The sequence below is a fragment of the Xiphophorus hellerii genome, chromosome 13 (genome assembly GCF_003331165.1).
Source record: "Xiphophorus hellerii strain 12219 chromosome 13, Xiphophorus_hellerii-4.1, whole genome shotgun sequence".
Lineage (NCBI taxonomy): Eukaryota > Metazoa > Chordata > Actinopteri > Cyprinodontiformes > Poeciliidae > Xiphophorus > Xiphophorus hellerii.
This window is the reverse complement of record NC_045684.1, coordinates 26,873,898-26,895,433: the sequence shown is the minus strand read 5'-3', so window position 1 is coordinate 26,895,433 and position 21,536 is coordinate 26,873,898. Positions and strand designations below refer to the sequence as shown.

Below are 21,536 nucleotides of genomic sequence, written 5' to 3'. Positions count from 1 at the left end.
TTTTTAGAAAAGAAAATAAAAATTTTGAACTAAAGATGAAACCTGGTTTTGATTCTGGTTTTATATATATATATAATCTGTAAGCACGCTGTGACAGCCTCGTGACAAATATAGGACTGTAAACTGCCTTTGTTTCACACGTCTAGGCTGTGATTGGCTGATCAAAGCCTGATGTCCAGCCCGTGATATCTGATTGGTTGTCTGGCGCTTCTTTAAGTTTTGGAGTATGCGCCGTAGAGGCAGCGCTGAAATTCAAATTTGAACAGAAGTTGTTTTGTCGAGGAAGAGCAACCGAGCTGAGAAGATCTCTGAGCACTTCTCGTTTTGCTTCGTTAGGTTATTTCTTTACACACAAGGCGCGTATAGAACTGGTAACACTCCGTTTTGTAAGTACTCCTCAAGTGGTTACAAACTGTCCGAAATGGACCCATTTACTGAGGTGAGTTGAGAAATTTCATGTACTTTCTTTCGCAAGACTATTTTGGATAGTAGGAGCGTTAACGTTACCTGCTAATGCTAACTTAACCCGCAGCTGTGTTATTAGTTCAGTTGCTAGGGGAATGCGTCAACTGCAGTTTCTTTGTCTGGTACCGGTCAGAAGTCACAAGTAATGCAAAATGTAGTTAAGTTTTATAAGTTTAGCGATTGGAATTCATTTATTGAGCTCAAAAACAGAAACAACAGTCATGGAACATTAGTCTAAACAGATTACATCTTTGAATATTTTGAGGTTCAGTCTTTCTCTTCTCCTGATACTGTTGCTGTGTAAACTTTGGATAGTTGGAGTTTTACCAAAAACAAAAATTTTTTTCTTCTTGTGCGTCCTATAAACTGGCTTGTACAGTTAGGCACAACCAGGCGTGGCTCATTCCTGAAGAATGTGATTTCAGATTTTCCACACAGGGCTGTTGGCTTGGTGAAGCTGTGGTGGCCTGCAGCACACTCAGGAATGTGTTAGGACTTGCACAGTACAGTAAATCAGGTTGTGAAAGACTTGGCAAGGGGAATGAGAGGAGGGTTTTGTGTAGAAGAGAGAATTGTTTAGTCTTATTGGTTGTGTGTAAGTGAGAAATCCAGCAATATTAATTTGGATCTGAACCCCAAAGTATGCTTATTATATCCAACCCTATTTTGAAAAATGAAATATTAATTAATTAGGCTGTCAGGTCGTTTAATGGTTGTTTATTGTACCTCTGAGTTTGCTGTGCATGAATTTTTTGTGTTTTGATTGTCTGACTGTTAATTTTTCTATTCCCACCAAAAACTGTTGTGTGTAGGTCTGTTGATCCGATTCACAAAGGAAACCTCTTAACATCATGTGGGCCATGCTTGTCTGATCTGGATACTGCATGTCTGATTTTCTGCTTCTGTTGGTCAAACTAGAAACTTTTGGAGCGTACCCGGGCCCGTAGGGAAAATCTGCAGAGGAAGCTAGCAGAGCGTCCCAACGCAGCTAACAGACAGATGGTCAAAAGGCCGAGGGAGCCTCTAACTGAATCAAATAACACAATCGCTGATTCTACTGTTGATAAAGGTCAGTCCTTTTGTTAAGATTGCCCTTGGTGTTGTGTAAGGTGTTTGATGAAATTTCCTTGTAATCCCTTTCTAGTTCCACAGATATCCTCTAAGCCCTCCCCTTCCAAGCGCAGGTGCTCAGAGGAAAACCAGTTGGCACTGGATGAGGAGAACCAGGTTCCAGTGATGACCAGAGCTGGGGGTCCCGTACCATCAGACCCTCTGACAGACAAAAAACCCCCTGTGGGTCCAGCCAGCATTTGCTTGTCCTCCTCTCTTGAGCAGAGCTCAACTCGACCTGTTCAGAGTCAGCCTAAGGAGCTGAAAGCTGCACAGCCAGAGAACATGACCGTCACTCCGGGTCCTGACCCTCCAAGCACAAGTGAAGCACCAACAGAGCCCCCTGGTTCAGGTCAGCCCAGGAACAAACCGGACCAGGTGGAAGACCCGACTCTCTCTGCTGCTGGCATGAAGTCACGCCTTCAAAGGCTGGTGCAGCAGAGGAAGTGCTGGGATGGGGATGATGGTAAACGTGTTTGGCTGAGATTTGTCACATTAATGGCAGGCTCTAAATCTGGAACTAGTCTGACCTTGCTGCTTCTCCTCCAGACTCTTCTGACACAGTGCCAGACAGAACCCCCACAACCTTGTCAAAGAGACTAGTAGAAGTCCAGCCGCCTGCCAGTCTTCCCCCTTCAGAAGCTCCTGTTGGGCGGAGAGGCCGGTTGGCCAACCTGGCTGCCACCATTGGGTCCTGGGAGGATGACCTCAGCCACGCCCACATTCCCAAAGGGAATCCTGGTCCTGTTCCCAGACCTGCGGTCAGAGTAGCTGCTGTTGCTGCTGCCGGCTCCAAGCAAACTGCAGCCATGAGCAGTTCAGCTGCAGCAGCCAGCAAGTCTGCCTGCAGCAGGAACCAGGTAGCTGCACCTTCACGTCTCCACAGTGAATCTGAAAACTGAAGCTTTACTTCATATATTTTAAGTAGAGATGCACCAGTTAGAGTTCTGTGGCTGATTTCTGGTCAGTTTTTCTGAAGCTTTCAGCTCTCCCTGGTCACTGATTTGAGCTGATTCTAGTCAGCTTCTCATTAAAACCAGAGGAGAGGCTGAGGCTTCAGTGGAAAACAGGATTTGACTGATTTTAACATCTCATATTAGCATTTAGCACCAGTAGCTGGACAATGTGTAATTTCCAAAGACTAGGCTGTTTTTTATATTATTATTATAGTTGGTGGGTGTTTTTTTTGTTGTTTTTTTCAGGATACTTCACAATCTGCTGTGAAGTCCAGTAGAATGATTCTTCCAAGCCTTCAAAAGGCTGAAGTTTCTGCATCTAAAACAGCCGTTCAGACTGTGCAGAGTCCCCTGAAGAACCCCAAGCAGGAAGAAGCACTCCCACCCAGTCCACATAAGGCAACATCCTCTGAAGCAACATCAGCCCCTAAGAATCCACTAAAGACCCAGCTGTTCCCCAGGACCCCTGGCCACACCGCCAGCCCCCTAAGACCAGCTCTCCAGGATAGAGCCACCATGTCTCCTTCACTGGGCCACCAGGAACCCGTCTCTGCTGGAGGTCCAGGTGAGTCAAACTCATCAGGGGTCCAAATCTTCTGGTTCAAGCTTAAATCAGCTTTGATTGGTGTTTAGGAGGTGAAAAATTTAAAAATCTGATTTATTTTCATGTTTATCAAATGCATCAAAACTAAGAAGTTCCATCCTCTCTTGATATCCTGTACTCCAAACTAGAGATGGTTTTTTCCACTTCAGATACCAATACACATATCTGAGGTTTAGTATCAGCTAATAACAATACAGAAAAACTTAAACACAGACATAAATATACTGAACTACAAATGTAATAACTTTGCCAGCCAATATATCCACTAGTAGCTTCACAAGCTTGGTCAAACGTGTAAAAACAACAACTTTAATTTGTTCAGTCAGTGTAATTAGGAGTAAAACAGCTCATGTAAAATAAAATTAAGCTGATGAAATCAATAGTTTGACTACCTTGGTCAAAACAAACAAACCTTTCAAATGGTTCAGAAAGTGCAATTAGGAATTCTAAATGTAAAATAAATAGTAAAGCAGGATGTTGCCCAGAGCACAAAGACTGAATAAATCTGCCTTAAGGATCAGGCTCTTTGTCATGATACCCAATGTAGTTTTTTTTTTATGTCAATATCAGAACTTATCCAGATAAATCAGTATCAGAACGGTGCATCTATATCCAAACAGGTGTGAAATCTTTCCTGGAGCGTTTTGGAGAGCGATGCCAGCAGCACAAAGAGCAGGGCGCTCCACCCAGAGCTCCCACTCCAGCCAGGTCTGCTCCCAGTACTGCATCAGTCACGCCAAACACCAAGCTGGTCCAGGAGAGACTCCGAGCCGCCCAGGCTGCACACACAGCCACTGCTGAGCTCACTCAGAAGCAGAAGATGGTAGGTTTTATGCTACAACATCATCAACAACAAGGAGAAGTCATCTTTAAAAAAAAAAAAAAAAAAATCCACCTGTATCGTTATCAGGAGCGGGAGTCAGAGCTGGCCCAGATCCGCAACCGATTCCAGAAAGGGAAAACTGTGTGGGAAAACAAGGACAAACAGGCAGACGAGACACACACTGACAACAAGGTTGGCTTCAGATACACACATACTCTGTTGGTCCCCAACTGTCCAAATCTGACAGCATTGACTGCAGGTTTTCATTTATTTACTTAGTGAATTGTTTATTAGCATAAAATGTCTAAGTTTTAGTTAGTTCTAGTCATTGTTATCCTTCAAATCTCAGGAAAAGCATTCAGGCTACAACATGATTATTAAAGTTCCATCTTTCTATGAACATGGATGGACTTTAACAGATGATGTGCTCTGCAGGATCAGCTGGTCAAACCTACTCAGAGGGAAGTTTCCTCATGTGACCCACAGGATGAACCCACTGCACCATTTAGTGAGGAAGTGACGACACCCAGCCAGAGTCCTCCAGGTGCTGACTGAGCCCGTGTCTTGGTGTTATCTGACATCATTCTGTTTACCCTTCCTTTTTATCTCATGAGATGATTTCTGGAAATTATTGACGGTTATATTTAAACCTGGATGGTCGTAGTTCTGACCTACTATGGTAGAAATGTGTTGCTGATGTAAATGTGAAGAGTTGTTTGCAGTCGGAGTTATTTTGGCATGTAATTGGCTTTTCTTTTGGCTCCACCATGATTACATTCTGCATTTCAACAAATTCAAGATGCTAAGAATCCAAGTATAACTAGTTAAAATAACTACACTTAAAAAACAATCTGAACTATTTGTTTTAAAGTTTGGTTTGAAATAGAACATGTTCCATTTAACAGTGCGTCCTGGAATCACACTGACACCTCCAGTCTCGACCTCCAGCCCCATGAGGGGGGTCAGCCAGCCTGGAGAGAAGCTAAGTGAGGAGGAGGAAGTGGTCAAGGAGAGGGAGATGAATGTGGACCACTCCATCAACTCAGCTGTTATTAATGAGCTGTTTGACGGAATCCTGGAGCAGAGTGAGGATCAAGAAGATGAGGAGGAAGATGCTTTAAATATCTCCTCCATGTCCCTGCTGACCCCTCTGGCAGAGACTGTAGCTGCTGTAGTGAAGAGTCCAGACAAAAGACTCATGGTGAGAATGATGCTGCAGCTTTCTGATGCCTCCAGCTGATGGGAGGTGCTTACTGTCTCCCCCTGCTGTCTCCAGACCTCAACTCCAGCCAGCTCCTTCCTGGTGAAGAACAACACCCCAGAGAACAGCTGCAGTCCTGGAAAGTTCCAGAGAAGCACCGTGGTACGGAACGACTCCTCAGACGAAGACCACAGGCTGCCTTATAGGTAGGAACACAAAGGTTACCCCAACTGTTGGCAGACTGGAGGAAGGGGAGCCTTAAACTAAATCTGGGAGCTGTGTGTGTAGCGTTGATGCATACAGATCCATTCGAGTGAAGGAACCAGAGAGACCTGCAGTGAAGCAGGTTATTGTGAGGAAGGAAGATGTTTCTAAGAGAGCAGAGGAGCCCAGAGCAGCAAGTCTCTTCAGCATGAAGCAGAGGATGAAGGTACGCAGCTGGAACCCAGACGGATTCATTCTGCCTGCAACATGTACTCATTCAAGTTTAACTAACCTCCGAGAGAGAGAATAACCTCGTCCCTCAGTAATTTACATGAAATGTCACAATTTGCTCAGAAATCTAAAGATGGAAGCTTAAATAGCCTACTTCGTTTATCAGCAAAAAAGTTGATATGGGGGTTAATTATACTTTAAATGTTTTAAACAGTCAAGTCTGCATATTTTTGAATCTTCTTAAATCAGGGAGTTCTTTTAAATACTGAACGACCCAAATTTCCACCAGGAAGAAGTTCTCTGTTTGCTTAGAGCTGTTTTTTGTTGTCTAGATGTTGACAAGTGAGGTGAACCTGCAGCAGACTGTGATCCATCAGGCCAGCCAGGCCCTCAACTGCTGCACTGATGAAGAGCATGGCAAAGGCTCGCAGGTGGAGGCTGAGGCAGAGAGGCTGCTGCTCCTAGCAAGTCAGTTCACCTACACTCTGACTGTCATGTTGTTTCACTTTTTACTTTTAGTTAAAGATCATATAGGTGACCTGAAAGTGAAAGCTGTCATCATCACTTAGTCCTCTTAAAAGAATCCCTGACTTTCTTCCTTCCTTTGACTTTCTAAGCGGAGAAAAGAGAAGCCTTGAAGGCAGAGCTGGACAGTCTGAAAGGAGAATCAGCAGGGCAGAAGAAAACTTGTCCTCCAGAACCAGCTGCTGTATCTGCTTCCAAGGGCTCCATCACCCTGCAGGAGCTCCGCCTTCCCCTTAAGGCAGACTTTGTTTGTTCCACTGCTAACAAACCTGGTAAGAATGCAGCGTTGCATCTGCTCACTCACGCTCTGTCTTTTATATAGATTATTGTGATGTCTAAAAGTTTCACTGCTTTTTGTGCGTTTCCCCTGCCAGACTCAACTAAACATTCATTTTTCATCATGATCCGCTCTGGAGCTGAGAACATGGTGGCCACTCCGTTAGCCAGCACTCACCGCGGCCTCAGTGGAGACACACTCACCTTCCCCACCAAGTTCACCCTGTCAGTCCCACTGATGGTTTCTGTAGGAAGATCATAAAGGAAGTCCTTCCTGTTTTAATCACATTTCCTTCTCTTTGGGCATCTTCAGGTCTGATGTCTCCAGTGACTTCAAAATAGACTTGGAAGTCTACTGTTTGGTATGTGTCATTTTATTGCTTGTGAAACTTCATACTCCATATTGGTTGCTAATGGATTGGCCATGGATTCCTTCAGGTACAAAAACGTGAGATCTGCAGTGAGAAGAAGAAGAAACCCAACAAATCAAAGGTAGAAATCATTTAATCATAATTCAATTTATTAGTTTTTTTTCTGTTTATGTTGGATATTTAAAATGTCTTCCATTCATTAATTAAAGTTCATTAATCCTTTAGAATGTCTTCTTGCATTATTATGCTTTTCCCATTGTATTGCTATAAAATGGTCTCAAATCAACAATATTATCATTTGTCGCAATAACTTCTGGGACAATTTATCGTCCAGTAAAATTTGTTATTGTGACAGGCCTAGTCGAAATGGACACTTTGTTACTGTTCAACCTCAGGTGGTCACCCTGTGGAGTGGAACATTCTAATCTAAATGAACTGAATGGCTTTCAAATCCCAACCACTGTTTCTTCCTCTGGTTCCAGGCCATCACTCCAAAGAGATTCCTGGCCATCACTGTGAGTTTTTGTCCTCCTGATCCCTCAGATGCTTGGCAGGTAAATCTATCATCATTTATCTGCATTTAACTTATCAATGCTTTATTTTCTTACAGAAAAGCGCCCAGACACCAGGTATGTATAGCTGTGCATGACAGACGCAGAACAATTGGTCAGTAATCATTGACTCAGATACTGAAAGTTTCTTTATGTTTAGTGGTGGCCAGTCCTGGCGGTCCCAACGCTGTACGCACCAGTAGCTTTGTGCTGGTCGGGTCTCACACTCTCACTCTGTCCTCCATCGGGAAAAACAAGTTTCCTCTGGAGAAGGTATGGAGACATCTGCTCACACCTTTCTCATGCTTTACATGAGGTTGGTTGATGTGGCTTAAAAATAAAATCTGATATTTTTTTCATGCCAGATCTTTTTTGAAAAAAATAAAAAATCTTGCTATTTTTCCTCTTAAAGAAATTTTACAGATTTTCAGAAAGTGGCCTTCTGTGAGTTGTATGATGGAGTATTAATGACGGGCTTCAAGAATTTTTAATTTACGAGAATATAAGGCAATGCAAGCAAAATAAAGATGCAATATTAGCAGAAATAATGTCTTGAAATTATGAGAAAAAAGTTTGCTTTAATGAGAGTTTAATGCTGATGCATTTCCTAAAAACCGATACCAAAGTACAACTTCACAAGATGCCCAAAGTTCCTCATTTTAATTTATTTCTGTGTAGGAGTTCCCGTAATATTACAACTTAATTCTCATATTACTACTGCTGTATTCTAGTAATATAATTTCATTCTTCTAATAAAAAATGAATGAATGAATAGATCTTAGCCTGGCCTTAATATTCCATCCTAGAGTGGATCTGGATTCAAAGTTCAAATAAACAGAAGCTGTAAAACAGGCTTCTTAAACAAGATGGTGGCCTTGGGTGTGCTGACATCACACTATGGAAACACAAGGAACACATTGGTGGGGCAAACAATCATGTTTCCAAAATTAAATCTTCAAAACCAAAAATGTAATTGATTATATTGCTCTATCACCCTGCTCTAGTATGATTATGAACAGTTTTATTTTACATTAAATTCTCTAAACTTCGTGCTTGAGCCCAGGCTTCCCACAGAGCCTCAGTGTTTCTGTATATGTTCTCTCTTCCTGTGCATGTGTTGACCGGCACAGGAAGAGAGAATGATTTGTTTCTTTTAGATCAGATATGAAGGAAGTGAAAGGGAACTGCTCAGTGGCTTGTTTCAGAACAAGGTTCCTCCTTACTTCTTGTTTTTGGGGGTTAGTGTATCAGGATGGGTGGGAGAGATCAGTAAAGGTTCTTTTCGGACTCCATCACTAACATTTCCACTGCAGGAACCATCTCCAGTTCCCATCACAGTTATTCGTGTGTGGGTTTTTTCTCTGTGCCTTTATACACCTGTCTGTTTTACAAGAAACAAGACTGGTATTTTTCCAAACTTAAAGTGTGGAATTGGATTTTGTCATTGTTTGATTTTTGTTTGTTGTTTTAACATGACACCATTTAGCTTTTTTACTTGCTGGCTGGATGGACACTCCTTTAGGAATCAGAGGAGGCCACTTTGTGGTCTTTAGACTTTAAATTCTGCTTAACCTGAACCTGTGGTTCTAAAACCACAAGTAGTTTAGAATCAGGTCTGAATGCCAAAAAAGCATAAAGATGGCTATTGTCGGGAATTCACACCAAAAAAAGGTCCTAGGTTTCTCAAACTTTGCTTTGAATAACTAGCATTTAGTGTAGTGATGTGCACTGTTCCATGTTTTACTGATAGATCTTAAAAAGGAGCTGATCTCCTGTAAGTTGGTCCAGGTTCAACAAGAGCAGTAACCTTGTATCACACTCTGAAGTTCTGAAGAGCTGTTTATTTGCAGTTTCTATAAATAAAATGTCACTACAGTCAGGATAAATGTTCCTATATGCATATACCAAGAACAAAAAAAATGAAAGAAAATAATCTTGAAAATTTGTAAGGTGGTACTTTTTACATCCAGCCCAAAGCAGGAGGTCTGTGTTAGGAGAATGCTAAACATTTCTAACTGGTTAAAGTTTGCAATGTTGCTTCAGTCATCTCCCAGTTCAAACTTCACACACCTTTTATTTTTAACTTGTGTAACCAGCTTATTTAGTTTTTTTTTGTTAGTGGATTAAAGGTTGAGTTGTTCAGCATTCTATCCTGCTGTGTTGCTATAATTCTGGAATCAAAATGGCCTGGTTTCCAGCTACAGGTTTATTTCCACTTCCTGAGGTGGATCAGCGCTGTGCTATTGGTTGGTTGGCTTCAAGCTGCCCCCCCCCCCCCCCATTCTTTATTTCAAGATGTTTCCTACGCACTCGTACTGTATCAGTTAGCTGCATTTACATGAAGTGCCTGGTTTTGTACCCTACAGTGGAAATGTGCACAAAGGAATTTTAATAAAACATTTACTGGGTAATATAGTTGAAATACTTTACCAACTCACTGTCACACACCTGTTTATGTGACCACTTCCAACCATGCGTCCTTTCTAAGCTGACTGACGTCTGGGCTTGTCCCCGTTTTGAAGGTGCCGTTCCTGTGCCCTCTGGAGGGCCACATCCACCTCCAGATGCAGTGTGAAGTGGGCTGCTCCAAGGTGGAGGAGAGGGGCTTCTTGGTGAGTAGCTGAGCTAAGTGGAAACCCATCAGGTCTACTTGTACCGCTCTAGTTCTGATCACAGCGGGTCGTTGTTTCTGCAGACCATGTTTGAAGATGTAAGTGGGTTTGGAGCGTGGCACAGAAGATGGTGTGTTCTGTCAGGATACTGCATCTCTTACTGGACCTATCCTGATGACGAGAAGCGGAAGGTATCACTCTGCATAACTTCCTGTGTTTAGTGAAAAAATAGCATCAGATAGCGATGCACCGATCAATAGAGATGATATTAATAATTTATTGATCACTAGGAGCTGTGGGGGGCTAATTTTTTAATATTTGTATCAGTGCTGACATTGGAAAAAAAAATTGTAGTTGGGGTCTGTGACAAAATGCCTATTGTTTTAGTCAGTTTCATTTTATTATTTACATCGACTGTTGTCCTCCTAATTGCACTGAGAAACAAATTAAAGATGTTTTTACATGTTTGACCAAGCTTGTGAAGCTGTTGGTGTATTAAGTGTACTGTACTGGTGCAAAGTTATTAAATGCATTTGTAATTTATTACATTATGTCTGTCTTTAGGCGGGGGAGCAAAAAACGTTTAAAGTCAATTCATGACTGTTTTTGTGTATCGTATGGGCCGATTCTGTATCGTTATCAGGAGTAAAAAATGTTGATTGTGCTTCCCTGTCAGAAAGTTCTGATGGTTTGTTCTCCTCCTGCCAGAATCCTATTGGTCACATCAACCTGGCCAACTGCACCAGTAAGAAGGTGGAGCCAGCTAACCGAGAGTTCTGTGCCAGACCAAACACATTTGAGCTCATCACAGTCAGACCTCAGAGAGAGGACGACAAGGAGACGCTAGTCAGTCAGTGCATGGACACCATGTGTGTTACCAAGTAGGTTCCTGTCAGTCTGACCTCCCCAGGTGCCTGGTTCTTCCTCAACATGTCTGGTTGACTGATTCTTGGTTTCCTTTGCAGAAACTGGTTGAGTGCTGACACCAAGGATGAGAGAAATCTGTGGATGAAGAAGCTGAACCAGATTCTAGTGGATCTGAGGATGTGGCAACCGGCCTCCTGCTACAAGCCTCTGTAACCACAGCAACCCCACCCCCACCACCCAGTCGGCCAGTTCAGCTCTCTGGGATGTCTTAAAAATACTTGTGTGCAATATATATATTTATATATACATACATAAATAATAAGAGAAGTGATTAATGCTTTAGTGTGGATATTTGATGGGAGATGACCAATCACCTCCATTAGATGAGGTTATTAAAGCCATATGTTGGAGACATTTCAGAACAGTGTTTTAGTTTAGGAGATGGGCCTTTGAATTCCATTATATTCATTACCAGCCTTGTTTTTATTGTATTGCTTTATGCAGACTGTCTGCCGTACAATGTGTTGATCAGTACCAGCCTTCAGGGTGACTACTGACCTGAACTGCTTGACTTTCATCACACTTTATACTGCATGACCGCACAAACCAACAGAAATGCTTTTCATACCTTTATACTTTATACATTTTCTTTTATGACTTGTGGAATTTATTAAGATGCACACATTTTTGATGCAATTTCTACACCACACTTTGTAGTTTGAAATGACTATTTGTGTGAAAAATTTTGGGCAGGGTCTGTTACCATGCTACACTGAAGAACAACCAGCACAAATGTGATTGGTTGATCTTTCTAACCATCTGACAGATGGCCAGCTGACATGTAGATTCAGAAGACTACATTCTAGGCAGGATATTTGACTTGTTCCCAGCTTGTTAGACTGGTATCCATGACGATGTGCTCTTCCTGTTCAGTGGTTTAGCATGTTTACTGATTTAGCGTGTGTAGCAGACCTTTCACAGCACCTTCAGGTGCTGATCATGAGTTTTTGAATATGGTTGGATAAAATGTCTTTTTCACAATGTCAACAATGAAGACAGGTTTGTCAATATTCAATGCTTTTGTTTTGTCTTATTGCTTCTGGCTCTGCTGTTTGTGGATATCAAAAGTTTCATTTAGCTACCTTCTGTCTCTCATAAGGGGTTGGCAGGCTGTCCTCCAGAAAACTTACTAAGCCCTCTGGTCGTGGCGCCAAGGTGATCCACCGGCGGCCCTCTGTGTTCATGTATTAAGAGACGTTATATAACTGGGTAATTATGTCACTGACTAAAAACATCCATCCATCCATTTTCTGTACACCCTTGCCCCTAGTGGGGTCAGCAGGGGTACTGGTGCCTATCTCCAGCGAATATTTCAGGTGCGAGGCGGGGTCACCCTGGACAGGTCACCAGTCTGTCGCAGGGCAACACTGAGACAGACAGGACAAACAACCATGCACACACACCTAGGGAGAATTTAGAGAGACCAATTTAAGCAGGAGAACCTGGAGAGAACCCAGCATGCACAGGCAAACTTCATGCAGAAAGACCCTGGGCTGGGAATCGAACCCAGGACCTTCTTGCTGCAAGGTAACAGTTCTACCAACTGTGCCACTGTGCAGCTTGACTAAAACCAACAAATCAAAAATAAAACTAAAATGAATGTCAATTATTTGTTCTTTTAAATCAAAATTAAACCAGCAGTTGGTAAATCTAAAAAAAAAAACAATGTTATGCTGATCACATTTACAACCGGCCCATGGCATAAATGAACTAAACGAGTTTGAGTTTTCCTGATACACGCATGGCCGCACACTGCAACTCTTCCTGAAAGCATTTGATAGCACAGTGTGATGCATTGTCTCATCGCAAAAAATAAAATAAGATTTTAAAAAAAACAAACTTGTGTGACATGGACTGAACCACCGACCCACTAATAACTGGTGGTCACATCCTTAAACTTTATCAGCACAGAGTCAGTGTATTGACATGTAAACGCTCATGCCACACATAATGCTTTGTTCACAAAGAAATATTCTCATTTCATGCCTATTGGCCCACCTGGCTTATGATACATAAAGGGAAACCCTGGTGTTACACTGAGAGGTGTGGTGTGGAAGGAAAAAAACTCCTCAAAGTTGGCTGTAGCATAAACAAAGGTGGTTTATTAGGCCTCCTTCAGCACAGCATGGCTCACAGACAAGACAAAATGACATCTTCTCAAGCTTTCTTCCCCCCCTTTTGGCTCAGCCAACAGTCCTCTTATATACTGTTGTCCCCACCTTCTCCATTAACTGCCCAGCCAATGAAAGTCCGGCAAACATGGGCCTTTCTATAAAAGAGCTGGGTTTGAGGCGGGCCTCCTCTTTGGTAGGTTCCAAGATGGCCGCTACAAGGACACACCCAAAAGGTAACAAACATTTCACAAACAAAAGGATCACATACACATTCTAGAATTTAAATGTTACAGAAAATATTATTGCTTCTTAACACCTGGGTTGGGGTCAGAGGACACAGAGTGGAGTTCTGACAGAGTGGCCATCAGGTTCTTGGTCTCCTCCCTGCCTGAAGCCCTTCTGCTCTGAGCTGATGGCTCAGTTCAGAAGGCAGCGGCTCCAGGAAGAGTCCTGCTGACTACTGGCTTCCTCCTCCGTTCAGCTCACTGGGACCTCCACGCAGCAGAGATGTTTCTGGATCTTTCTCTGGATTTCTGCCTCAAGACAATCCAGTGAATGAGGTCTACAGACAATTCCTTTGATTTCATGCTTGGTGTTTGACCTTTGACCTGCACGGTCAACTGTGGGACCTTACATAGACGGATGTGATCCTTTCCAAATCAATCCAGTCAACTGAGTTCACCACAGGTGGCTCCATTTTACCTGTAGAAACATCTCAAGGATGATCAGAGGAAACAGTTCATTGGTAAATAGCTTTCAGTGTTTTTTGCAGCATTCAGAGCAGTAATTATGAGGCGCCTTGTTAAGCAGCTAAAGGAGTCTTTAGGACAATATAGTGGAGCAGTTGGCAGGAGTTATTCCTGAGTTACATTGATACTTTTCTGCATTTGTGATGAAGGTGGGTTATTAATCCGTTAATGATCGCTAATTATCACGTTGGGATCTCAATGAGGAGCAGTAATTTTAGGCATGTTAATTTGTAACTTGCTTTAGTGTTTCTAATTTCTGCTCTTAATATAAGTAATGGTTCCCTTTGGAACAGTGTTTGTGATGTAAAGCCAGCAGTAAACTGCTATGTTTCAGTTGAAGCTGAGTTTAAGGTAGGTTAACTGGTCAGACTGGGAGTTGTGTGTGTTTGCCCAGTGTGCCTCTGAGCTGCCCTGAGACAGATTGAGTTTGTCTCCCTCTTTCGTCATGAGGGGAGAGACAGGAACCAGCTGGACCAGCGGGTACAGAGACAGAACTCCGGCCGGTACCGCCCCGCGATGAAGGGACCTGCGGAAACTCCCTGCGTCAGGGTACATGCTAACATGTCACCATGTTCTCAGAGAGATTGTGTAAAAAAAAGATGCATTTTCAGGTGATGCAACATAACTTTTTGTTGCATGGTGCTTGCTTTACGAGATGGATTTCACAATAAAACACCATCCGAGAACCTTAAGCCCTGGATCCGTCTGAGTTAGGGAGAAACTCACTCACTTCACAGCTGACTTTTTATCTAGTTCCTCTAACTTGATCGGTTTTGTCGTCAAGTTTGACTTGTAATCCCAGTTCCATCTTTCTCGTCGCTTATGCACTTTTATTTTGAAGAGTCAACCCACAATGCACTGTGCGCCTCATGTCGCCTCAGCAGCGGCGGCTTGTCATCGTTCCATCACTGCGAGGAAGAGTCAGAAGATAGTTTTGGATCGTGGTAAAGTGAGCGGTATGTTCCCTCTCCTCTCTGCTGTTAATGATATAGAGATTCCTCTGAGCTGCCGGTATGAGTAGCTTCTGTATGATGCAGATCTGGAGCGGGGCGTCAAGAGTTTAGGCTTAGTTTGGTGAATGTGTGAACTGAAGCCGTTACAGGCAGAGCCTGCTGCCGTTCAATTCGCCGCTGCGAGACGACGAAGAGGAGGACGAAGAAGATAGTGATGCAGGCAGACAGGATGCTGCATTATGAGGAAGCTGCAGCTGGTCAGCAGCGGGTTCATGAATGGAGCAGCTGCATGTGTTGATTGATCTCTCTACGTCGTCCTGGTTGTGTTTCCTGGTGATAAAGTCTCAACATGCTCTGCCTCTCGCCCAGTGACCGCTGGAGATGGGCACCATCCCCTATCAGGTGGAGGCAATCCTGGTCCTCTAGGGCCGGTGTCCTGCAACTCTTAGATGTCTCCCTGATCCAACACACTTGAATCCAACAGCTGAATCACCTCCTAAGTGCAGTCAAGTTCTCCAGAGTCCTGCTAATGACTTCATTATTTGACTCAGGTGTGTTGAAGTAGAGATGCATGTAAAAGTTGCAGGAGACCGGCCCTCCAGGCCTGGAGTTGCCCACATCTAGCCTGAAGAAGCAGATATTGATAATTGATGGATGTTATCAATACAAATCTTCAGATTGATAAAAAATGCATAGCTGTCTGTGGTTCAAGAGATTTCTTTTGCAGTTGTTGGGTTCAAAAATGTGAAGTAATGAAACTCTTCCTCCTCAGTGTTGGATTCCTTTAGGACGGCTCAGAGTTAAAGAGTCAATATCTCTTTAACATTCTCTTGTTTTTCCTTCTTTCCTTTGCAGGCTAAAGATGTGTGGCATCTGGGCTTTGTTTGGCAGTGATGAGTGTCTGTCGGTTCAGTGCACGTGTGCTATGAAGATCGCTCACAGGGGCCCCGATGCTTTCCGCTTTGAAAATGTCAACGGTTTCACCAACTGCTGCTTTGGCTTCCACCGACTGGCCATTGTGGACCAGCTGTATGGTATGCAGCCGCTTCGAGTCAAGAAGTTCCCTTACCTGTGGCTCTGCTACAACGGAGAGATTTACAACCACCAAGCAGTAAGACAGCTGTGAAACTGATCTGGCTTTTATAAAAACCAAGCATTACAAACCAACCAACACCATGGAATCTGAGAACAGACCACAGTTTGCAGTAGCAGAGTTTGCTCTCCACCAATCTCTCAGTAGCTACTAGGGTTCATACTAATTATACTACAGTCATTGTTGGTGGAATTGTAACAAACTGATTAGAACATAAAACCAGCTCATCCTGAGGCACAGAGGGATTTATTTATTTATTTTATTTATTTCTGCAAACTCGGTAGCTGTAAACCTCCAGGCTTCATGCAGTCTTCAGGTTAGTTCAAGAATAACACTGGATTACAAAAAACAATGTTTTGGAAGTTGTCTGATTTATTTATTTTTATTTTTCAACTGAATTAGGACTATTTGGCACCACTGAATCTGAAAATGACATCCATTTTTCTCAATCAGGTCAGGTTTTTATTCTAATTTGATTTTAGAGAAATCTGATCTTCTGACTAAACTGGTTACATTTTTGTGACATTGTCAGTTCATTTCTGTTAATATTGTTCAAAAAAAGGTTTTAGGGGAAAAAAGTTTTCTATCAGTTTATTAATTAAATATAAACTTGTAAATTGAATAATAAACACTGATAAGGGTAAGTACATGTGAATTGAACATCACATCTTCCTTGTGTAAAATTCTCCATCTCTTTCCTGTCCTGATGGAATATCTCCTCCTCTTCGTCACTCATTGATCAGATTCTCAGGAAACTAATCTAGATGTGAGAACAAGTCCTGCATTTTGATGCTTATGTTTTTCCATAGTTCAGAAAGTTGACTTGATTGAGTAAAAGAAATGTTATTTTTGGATTCAGCTCATCAACACGGCCCTAAAACAGATGAAAAACCCCAGACAATGTTTTGTTTGTTTACTAGTGTAATTACTAGAGACTTGGAAAGAGTTTTTAAGACCAATCAACTGTACAGTCCAACACATATGCATGTGTTGTATGCAAGCTAATGGTGAAGTACCCCACCATTAGCCTGTAAAGCAGTGGTTAATGATTCTCATGCCTTGGTCTAACAAGCTAATGGACCCAGACTGGTCTGTTGGCTTGCTAAGAATAGGATGTTTTTAAAGTTATACTTCTGGCATTTGTATGTTGTTATATGTATTTTTAACAGTTGCAGATGGTTTCGGTGAGGGTAAATCACAAACTCTGCCACTGCTTTTTGTCCTTTCAGCTGAAGACAAAGTTTGACTTTGATTATCAGACTAAAGTAGATGGTGAGATTCTGCTCCATCTGTATGACCGCTTTGGAGTCCAGAAGATGGCTTCTCTCCTGGATGGAGTATTTGCTTTCATCCTGCTGGACATGGCCAACAGAAAAGTCCACCTGGGGAGAGACACGTACGGCGTCCGGCCGCTCTTTAAGTTCCTCGCCGACGATGGCTTCCTTGCAGTCTGCTCAGAGGCCAAAGGTCCTGGGTTAGCTTAGAACAGCTACCCAAACTAACTAGTGAGGTTGTCTCGGTGAACACGAGTTAACTTGTACTTCTGATCGTAGGCCTTGTAGAGATCACCCACTCTATGGAAACCGCTGTCAGCATCGTTCCCTTCCTCCCTGGCCACTTTGAGGTCTTTGACTTGAAACTTAGCGGCAAAGTTCAGTCGGTTCAGTTTGAGCGGTTTCACTGCTGTACCAGAGAGCCGGCTCACGCCCTGTACGACACGGTGGGAGGCCTGTCTTCAGGTGAGAAACTTCCTCTACCGAGTTCAGCTTCTGTCATACTATCTATAACCAAACCAATGTGTTGTTCCAGATTTTGGGGAGGAAACTGTGAAACGCAACATCAGAAGTCTGTTTGAAAACGCTGTGAGGAAACGCCTTATGGCCCACAGACGCATCGGTTGTCTTCTGTCAGGTAGCTGCTGCCGTTTGAATCAGAAAATGGTCGTGGTGGGAAGTAGCGAAGTACAAGTACTTCGTTACTGTACTTAAGTACAATTTTCATGTATCTGTACTTTACTTAGGTAGATTTAATCAAGGATACTTTTGACTTTTACTCCACTACATTTTACAATAAGTGTACCTTCACTACATTTCTACAAAACCATCGCGTTACTCGTTACATCAAGTCACATTGCGCTTTTTTCTGATTTAGTGCTATAAATCAGAAGACAAAACTAAAACTTTTTATAAATTAAATGCTAACAATAAACAGTCGCAAATATTAGGAGCTGAAATACTTAATGGGGTTAATTGTGATTAATCAGTTATTGAAGTGATTGTCAACTAATTTAGTAACTGATTAATCATTAACTGGAGTATACAGATTCAAAAATGTATTTGATAAAAGAACAACATTCTCAGAACAGTACAGTATCTCAAATACAAAATGTCCCAGAGGTACATTTTGTATTTGAGATAAGAAAAACTGTCTGTAATTACGTTCTGCCCAAAACTCATCAAGTGGCAGTTTTAGCTTCACCTGGTTCAAATTCAGTCAAAAAAATAATCTCACACTAAAACACATTTTCAACTCTACACCGCATTAACGTTAAGTCAAGCACAAAGGACACAGCTTTTCAAATGTTGATGTTAGAGATAATTTTCAGCTGCAGATGCATCCTTTGCTACTGCTGATCAAGCATGCTATTTAAGAAATAAAATTAATATTTCATGTTTAAAAAAGATTTGAATTAATTCCTTATTTGTATATTTCAGTGTATTTCTGATTGCATAAGAAAGTCTTAAATGAAAAAATATATTTTTTAAGATGGTAATCAGAATTATGACTAAAATAACCATTAGTTGAACATGAAAGTTTAAGTTCAGGAGTCACAGAGACTTCACAGTGACTTCAGCCTCTGTGACTCCTGACGTCAGAGGCTGAAATTTCCTGACGTCACGTCAGCAGTCACAGAAGTTTTCAGCATCTGTGACATCAGAAATCAGAGGTTTTCAGACTGTGTGACTTCTAACCTAACAGAGGTTTTCACCCTCTGTGACATCAAAAGTCACAGAGGTCTTCAGCCTATGTGACTCCTGATGTGACAGAAGTTTTCAGCCTCTGTGACTTCTGACGTCACAGAGGTCTTCAGTCTCTGTGAAGTCAGAAGTCACAGAGGTCTTCAGCCTCTGTGACGTCAGGAGTCACAGAGGTCTTCAGCCTCTGTGACGTCAGGAGTCACAGAGGTCTTCAGCCTCTGTGACTCCTGACGTCACAGAAGTTTTCAGCCTCTGTGAAATCAGAAATCAGAGGTTTTCAGATTGTGTGACGTCAAAAGTCACAGAAGTTTTCAGCCTCTGTGACGTCAGAAGTCACAGGTCTTCAGCCTCTGTGACGTCAGAAGTCACTGAGGTTTTCAGCCTCTGTGACTCCTGACGTCACAGAAGTTTTCAGCCTCTGTGACATCAGAAGTCACAGAGGTTTTCAGACTGAGTGACTTCTGATGTCACGGAGGTCTTCAGGCTCTGTGACGTCAGAAGTCACATGTTTTCAGCCTCTGTGACGTCAGAAGTCACAGAGGTCTTCAGACTGTGTGACGTTTTCAGACTGATTGACTTCTGACGGCACAGAGGTCTTCAGCCTCTGTGACGTCAGAAGTCACAGAGGTCTTCAGCCTCTGTGACGTCAGAAGTCACAGGTCTTCAGCCTCTGTGACGTCAGAAGTCACAGAAGTTTTCAGCCTCTCTGAAGTCTGGAGTCACAGAGGTCTTCAGATTCTGTGACGTCAGAAGTCACAGAGGTCTTCAGCCTCTGTGACGTCAGAAGTCACAGAGGTCTTCAGCCTCTGTGACGTCAGAAGTCACATGTTTTCAGACTCTGTGACGTCAGAAGTCAGAGGTTTTCAGACTGTGTGACTTCTGACGTCACAGAGGTCTTCAGCCTCTGTGACTTCTGACGTCACAGAGGTCTTCAGCCTCTGTGACGTCAGAAGTCACAGAGGGTTTCAGCCTCTGTGACGTCAGAAGTCACAGAGGTTTTCAGCCTCTGTGACGTCAGAAGTCACAGAGGTTTTCAGACTGTGTGACTTCTGACATCACAGAGGTCTTCAGCCTTTGTGACGTCAGAAGTCTCTGAGGTTTTCAGCCTCTGTGACTCCTGACGTCACTGAAGTTTTCAGCCTCTGTGTCGTCAGAATTCACAGAGGTCTTCAGCCTCTGTGACGTCAGAAGTCACATGTTTTCAGACTCTGTGACGTCAGAAGTCAGAGGTTTTCAGACTGTGTGACTTCTGACGTCACAGACGTCTTCAGCCTCTGTGACACCTGACGTCACAGAAGTTTTCAACCTCTCTGATGTCAGATGTCACAGAGGTCTTCAGCCTCTGTGACTCCTGACGTCACAGAAGTTTTTAGGCTCTGTGACTCCTGACGTCACAGAAGTTTTCAGCCTCTGTGACGTCAGAAGTCATAGAGGTTTTCAGCCTCTGTGACGTCAGAAGTCATAGAGGTTTTCTGACTGTGTGACTCCTGACGTCACAGAGGTCTTCAGCCTCTGTGACACCTGACGTCACATAAGTTTTCAACCTCTGTGATGTCAGATGTCACAGAGGTCTTCAGCCTCTGTGACTCCTGACATCACAGAGGTCTTCAGCCTTTGTGACGTCAGAAGTCTCTGAGGTTTTCAGCCTCTGTGACTCCTGACGTCACAGAAGTTTTCAGCCTCTGTGACTCCTGACATCACAGAGGTCTTCAGCCTTTGTGACGTCAGAAGTCTCTGAGGTCTTCAGCCTCTGTGACGTCAGAAGTCACATGTTTTCAGCCTGTGTGATGTCAGAAGTCACAGAAGTCTTCAGCCTCTTTGACTCCTGACATCACAGAAGTTTTAAGCCTCTGTGACTTCTGACGTCACAGACGTTTTCAACCTCTGTGACGTCAGGAATCACAGAGGCTGAAAACCTCTGTGACGTCAGGAGGTTTTACGTCAAAGGCTGAAGTCATAGAGGTCTTCAGCCTCTGTGACGTCTGAAGTCACAGAGGTCTTCAGCCTCTGTGACGTCGGAAGTGACAGGTTTTCACTGAGGTTTTCAGCCTCTGTGACATCAGAAGTCACATGTTTTCAGCCTGTGTGACTCCTGACGTCACAGAAGTTTTCAGCCTCTGTGACGTCAGGAGGTTTTACGTCAAAGGCTGAAGTCATAGAGGTCTTCAGCCTCTGTGACGTCAGACGTCACAGGGCTCTTCAGCCTTTGTGACGTCAGAAGTCACAGGTCTTCAGCCTCTGTGACGTCAGAAGTTTCTGAGGTTTTCAGCCTCTGTGACTCCTGACGTCACAGAAGTTTTCAGCCTCTGTGACTCCTGATGTCACAGAAGTTTTCAGCCTCTGTGTCGTCAGAAGTCACAGAGGTCTTCAGACTGTGTGACGTTTTCAGACTGATTGACTTCTGACGGCACAGAGGTCTTCAGCCTCTGTGACTCCTGATATCACAGAAGTTTTCAGCCTCTACGTCAGAAGTCACTGAGGTCTTCAGCCTCTGTGACGTCAGAAGTCACAGGTCTTCAGCCTCTGTGACGTCAGAAGTCACAGAAGTTTTCAGCCTCTCTGAAGTCTGGAGTCACAGAGGTCTTCAGCCTCTGTGACGTCAGAAGTCACATGTTTTCAGACTCTATGACGTCAGAAGTCACAGAGTTCTTCAGACTGTGTGACGTCAGAAGTCTCAGAGGTCTTCAGCCTCTGTGACTCCTGACATCACAGAAGTTTTCAGCCTCTGTGACATCAGAAGTCACAGAGGTTTTCAGACTGAGTGACTTCTGACGTCACGGAGGTCTTCAGCCT

At 43.1% G+C, this 21,536-nt stretch overlaps 2 protein-coding genes across 5 annotated transcripts in view; both read left to right on the top strand.

The window, feature by feature from the left end:
• Window positions 1–243: 243 nt before the first annotated feature.
• Window positions 244–11,871, top strand: anln (anillin, actin binding protein). The gene is made up of 23 exons (XM_032580359.1): window positions 244–439; window positions 1,384–1,534; window positions 1,610–2,041; window positions 2,125–2,435; window positions 2,778–3,096; window positions 3,756–3,958; window positions 4,046–4,150; window positions 4,394–4,502; window positions 4,864–5,159; window positions 5,235–5,365; window positions 5,448–5,589; window positions 5,927–6,062; window positions 6,212–6,391; window positions 6,494–6,620; window positions 6,709–6,757; window positions 6,834–6,887; window positions 7,249–7,281; window positions 7,377–7,395; window positions 7,478–7,590; window positions 9,840–9,929; window positions 10,013–10,120; window positions 10,638–10,810; window positions 10,895–11,871. The coding sequence occupies exons 1-23, from the start codon at window positions 422–424 to the stop codon at window positions 11,007–11,009; spliced, it is 3,414 nt and encodes a 1,137-aa protein (XP_032436250.1). The 5' UTR covers window positions 244–421; the 3' UTR covers window positions 11,010–11,871.
• Window positions 11,872–14,549: 2,678 nt separating this feature from the next.
• asns (asparagine synthetase) overlaps window positions 14,550–21,536 on the top strand; it is a 41,784-nt gene continuing 34,797 nt past the window's right edge. For 2 of the 4 annotated variants that reach the window (XR_004341590.1, XM_032581316.1), the window contains exons 1-5: window positions 14,739–15,074; window positions 15,528–15,783; window positions 16,995–17,232; window positions 17,319–17,504; window positions 17,575–17,676. Coding sequence is in view for 3 of the 4 variants with exons in the window: in XM_032581316.1 (XP_032437207.1) it covers window positions 15,022–15,074; window positions 15,528–15,783; window positions 16,995–17,232; window positions 17,319–17,504; window positions 17,575–17,676 (835 nt within the window). In the remaining variant the exon portion in view is untranslated. Of the gene's footprint in view, window positions 14,676–14,738; window positions 15,075–15,527; window positions 15,784–16,994; window positions 17,233–17,318; window positions 17,505–17,574; window positions 17,677–21,536 lie in introns of those variants that run through there. The other 2 variants (XM_032581318.1, XM_032581317.1) reach the window with 2 other exon arrangements.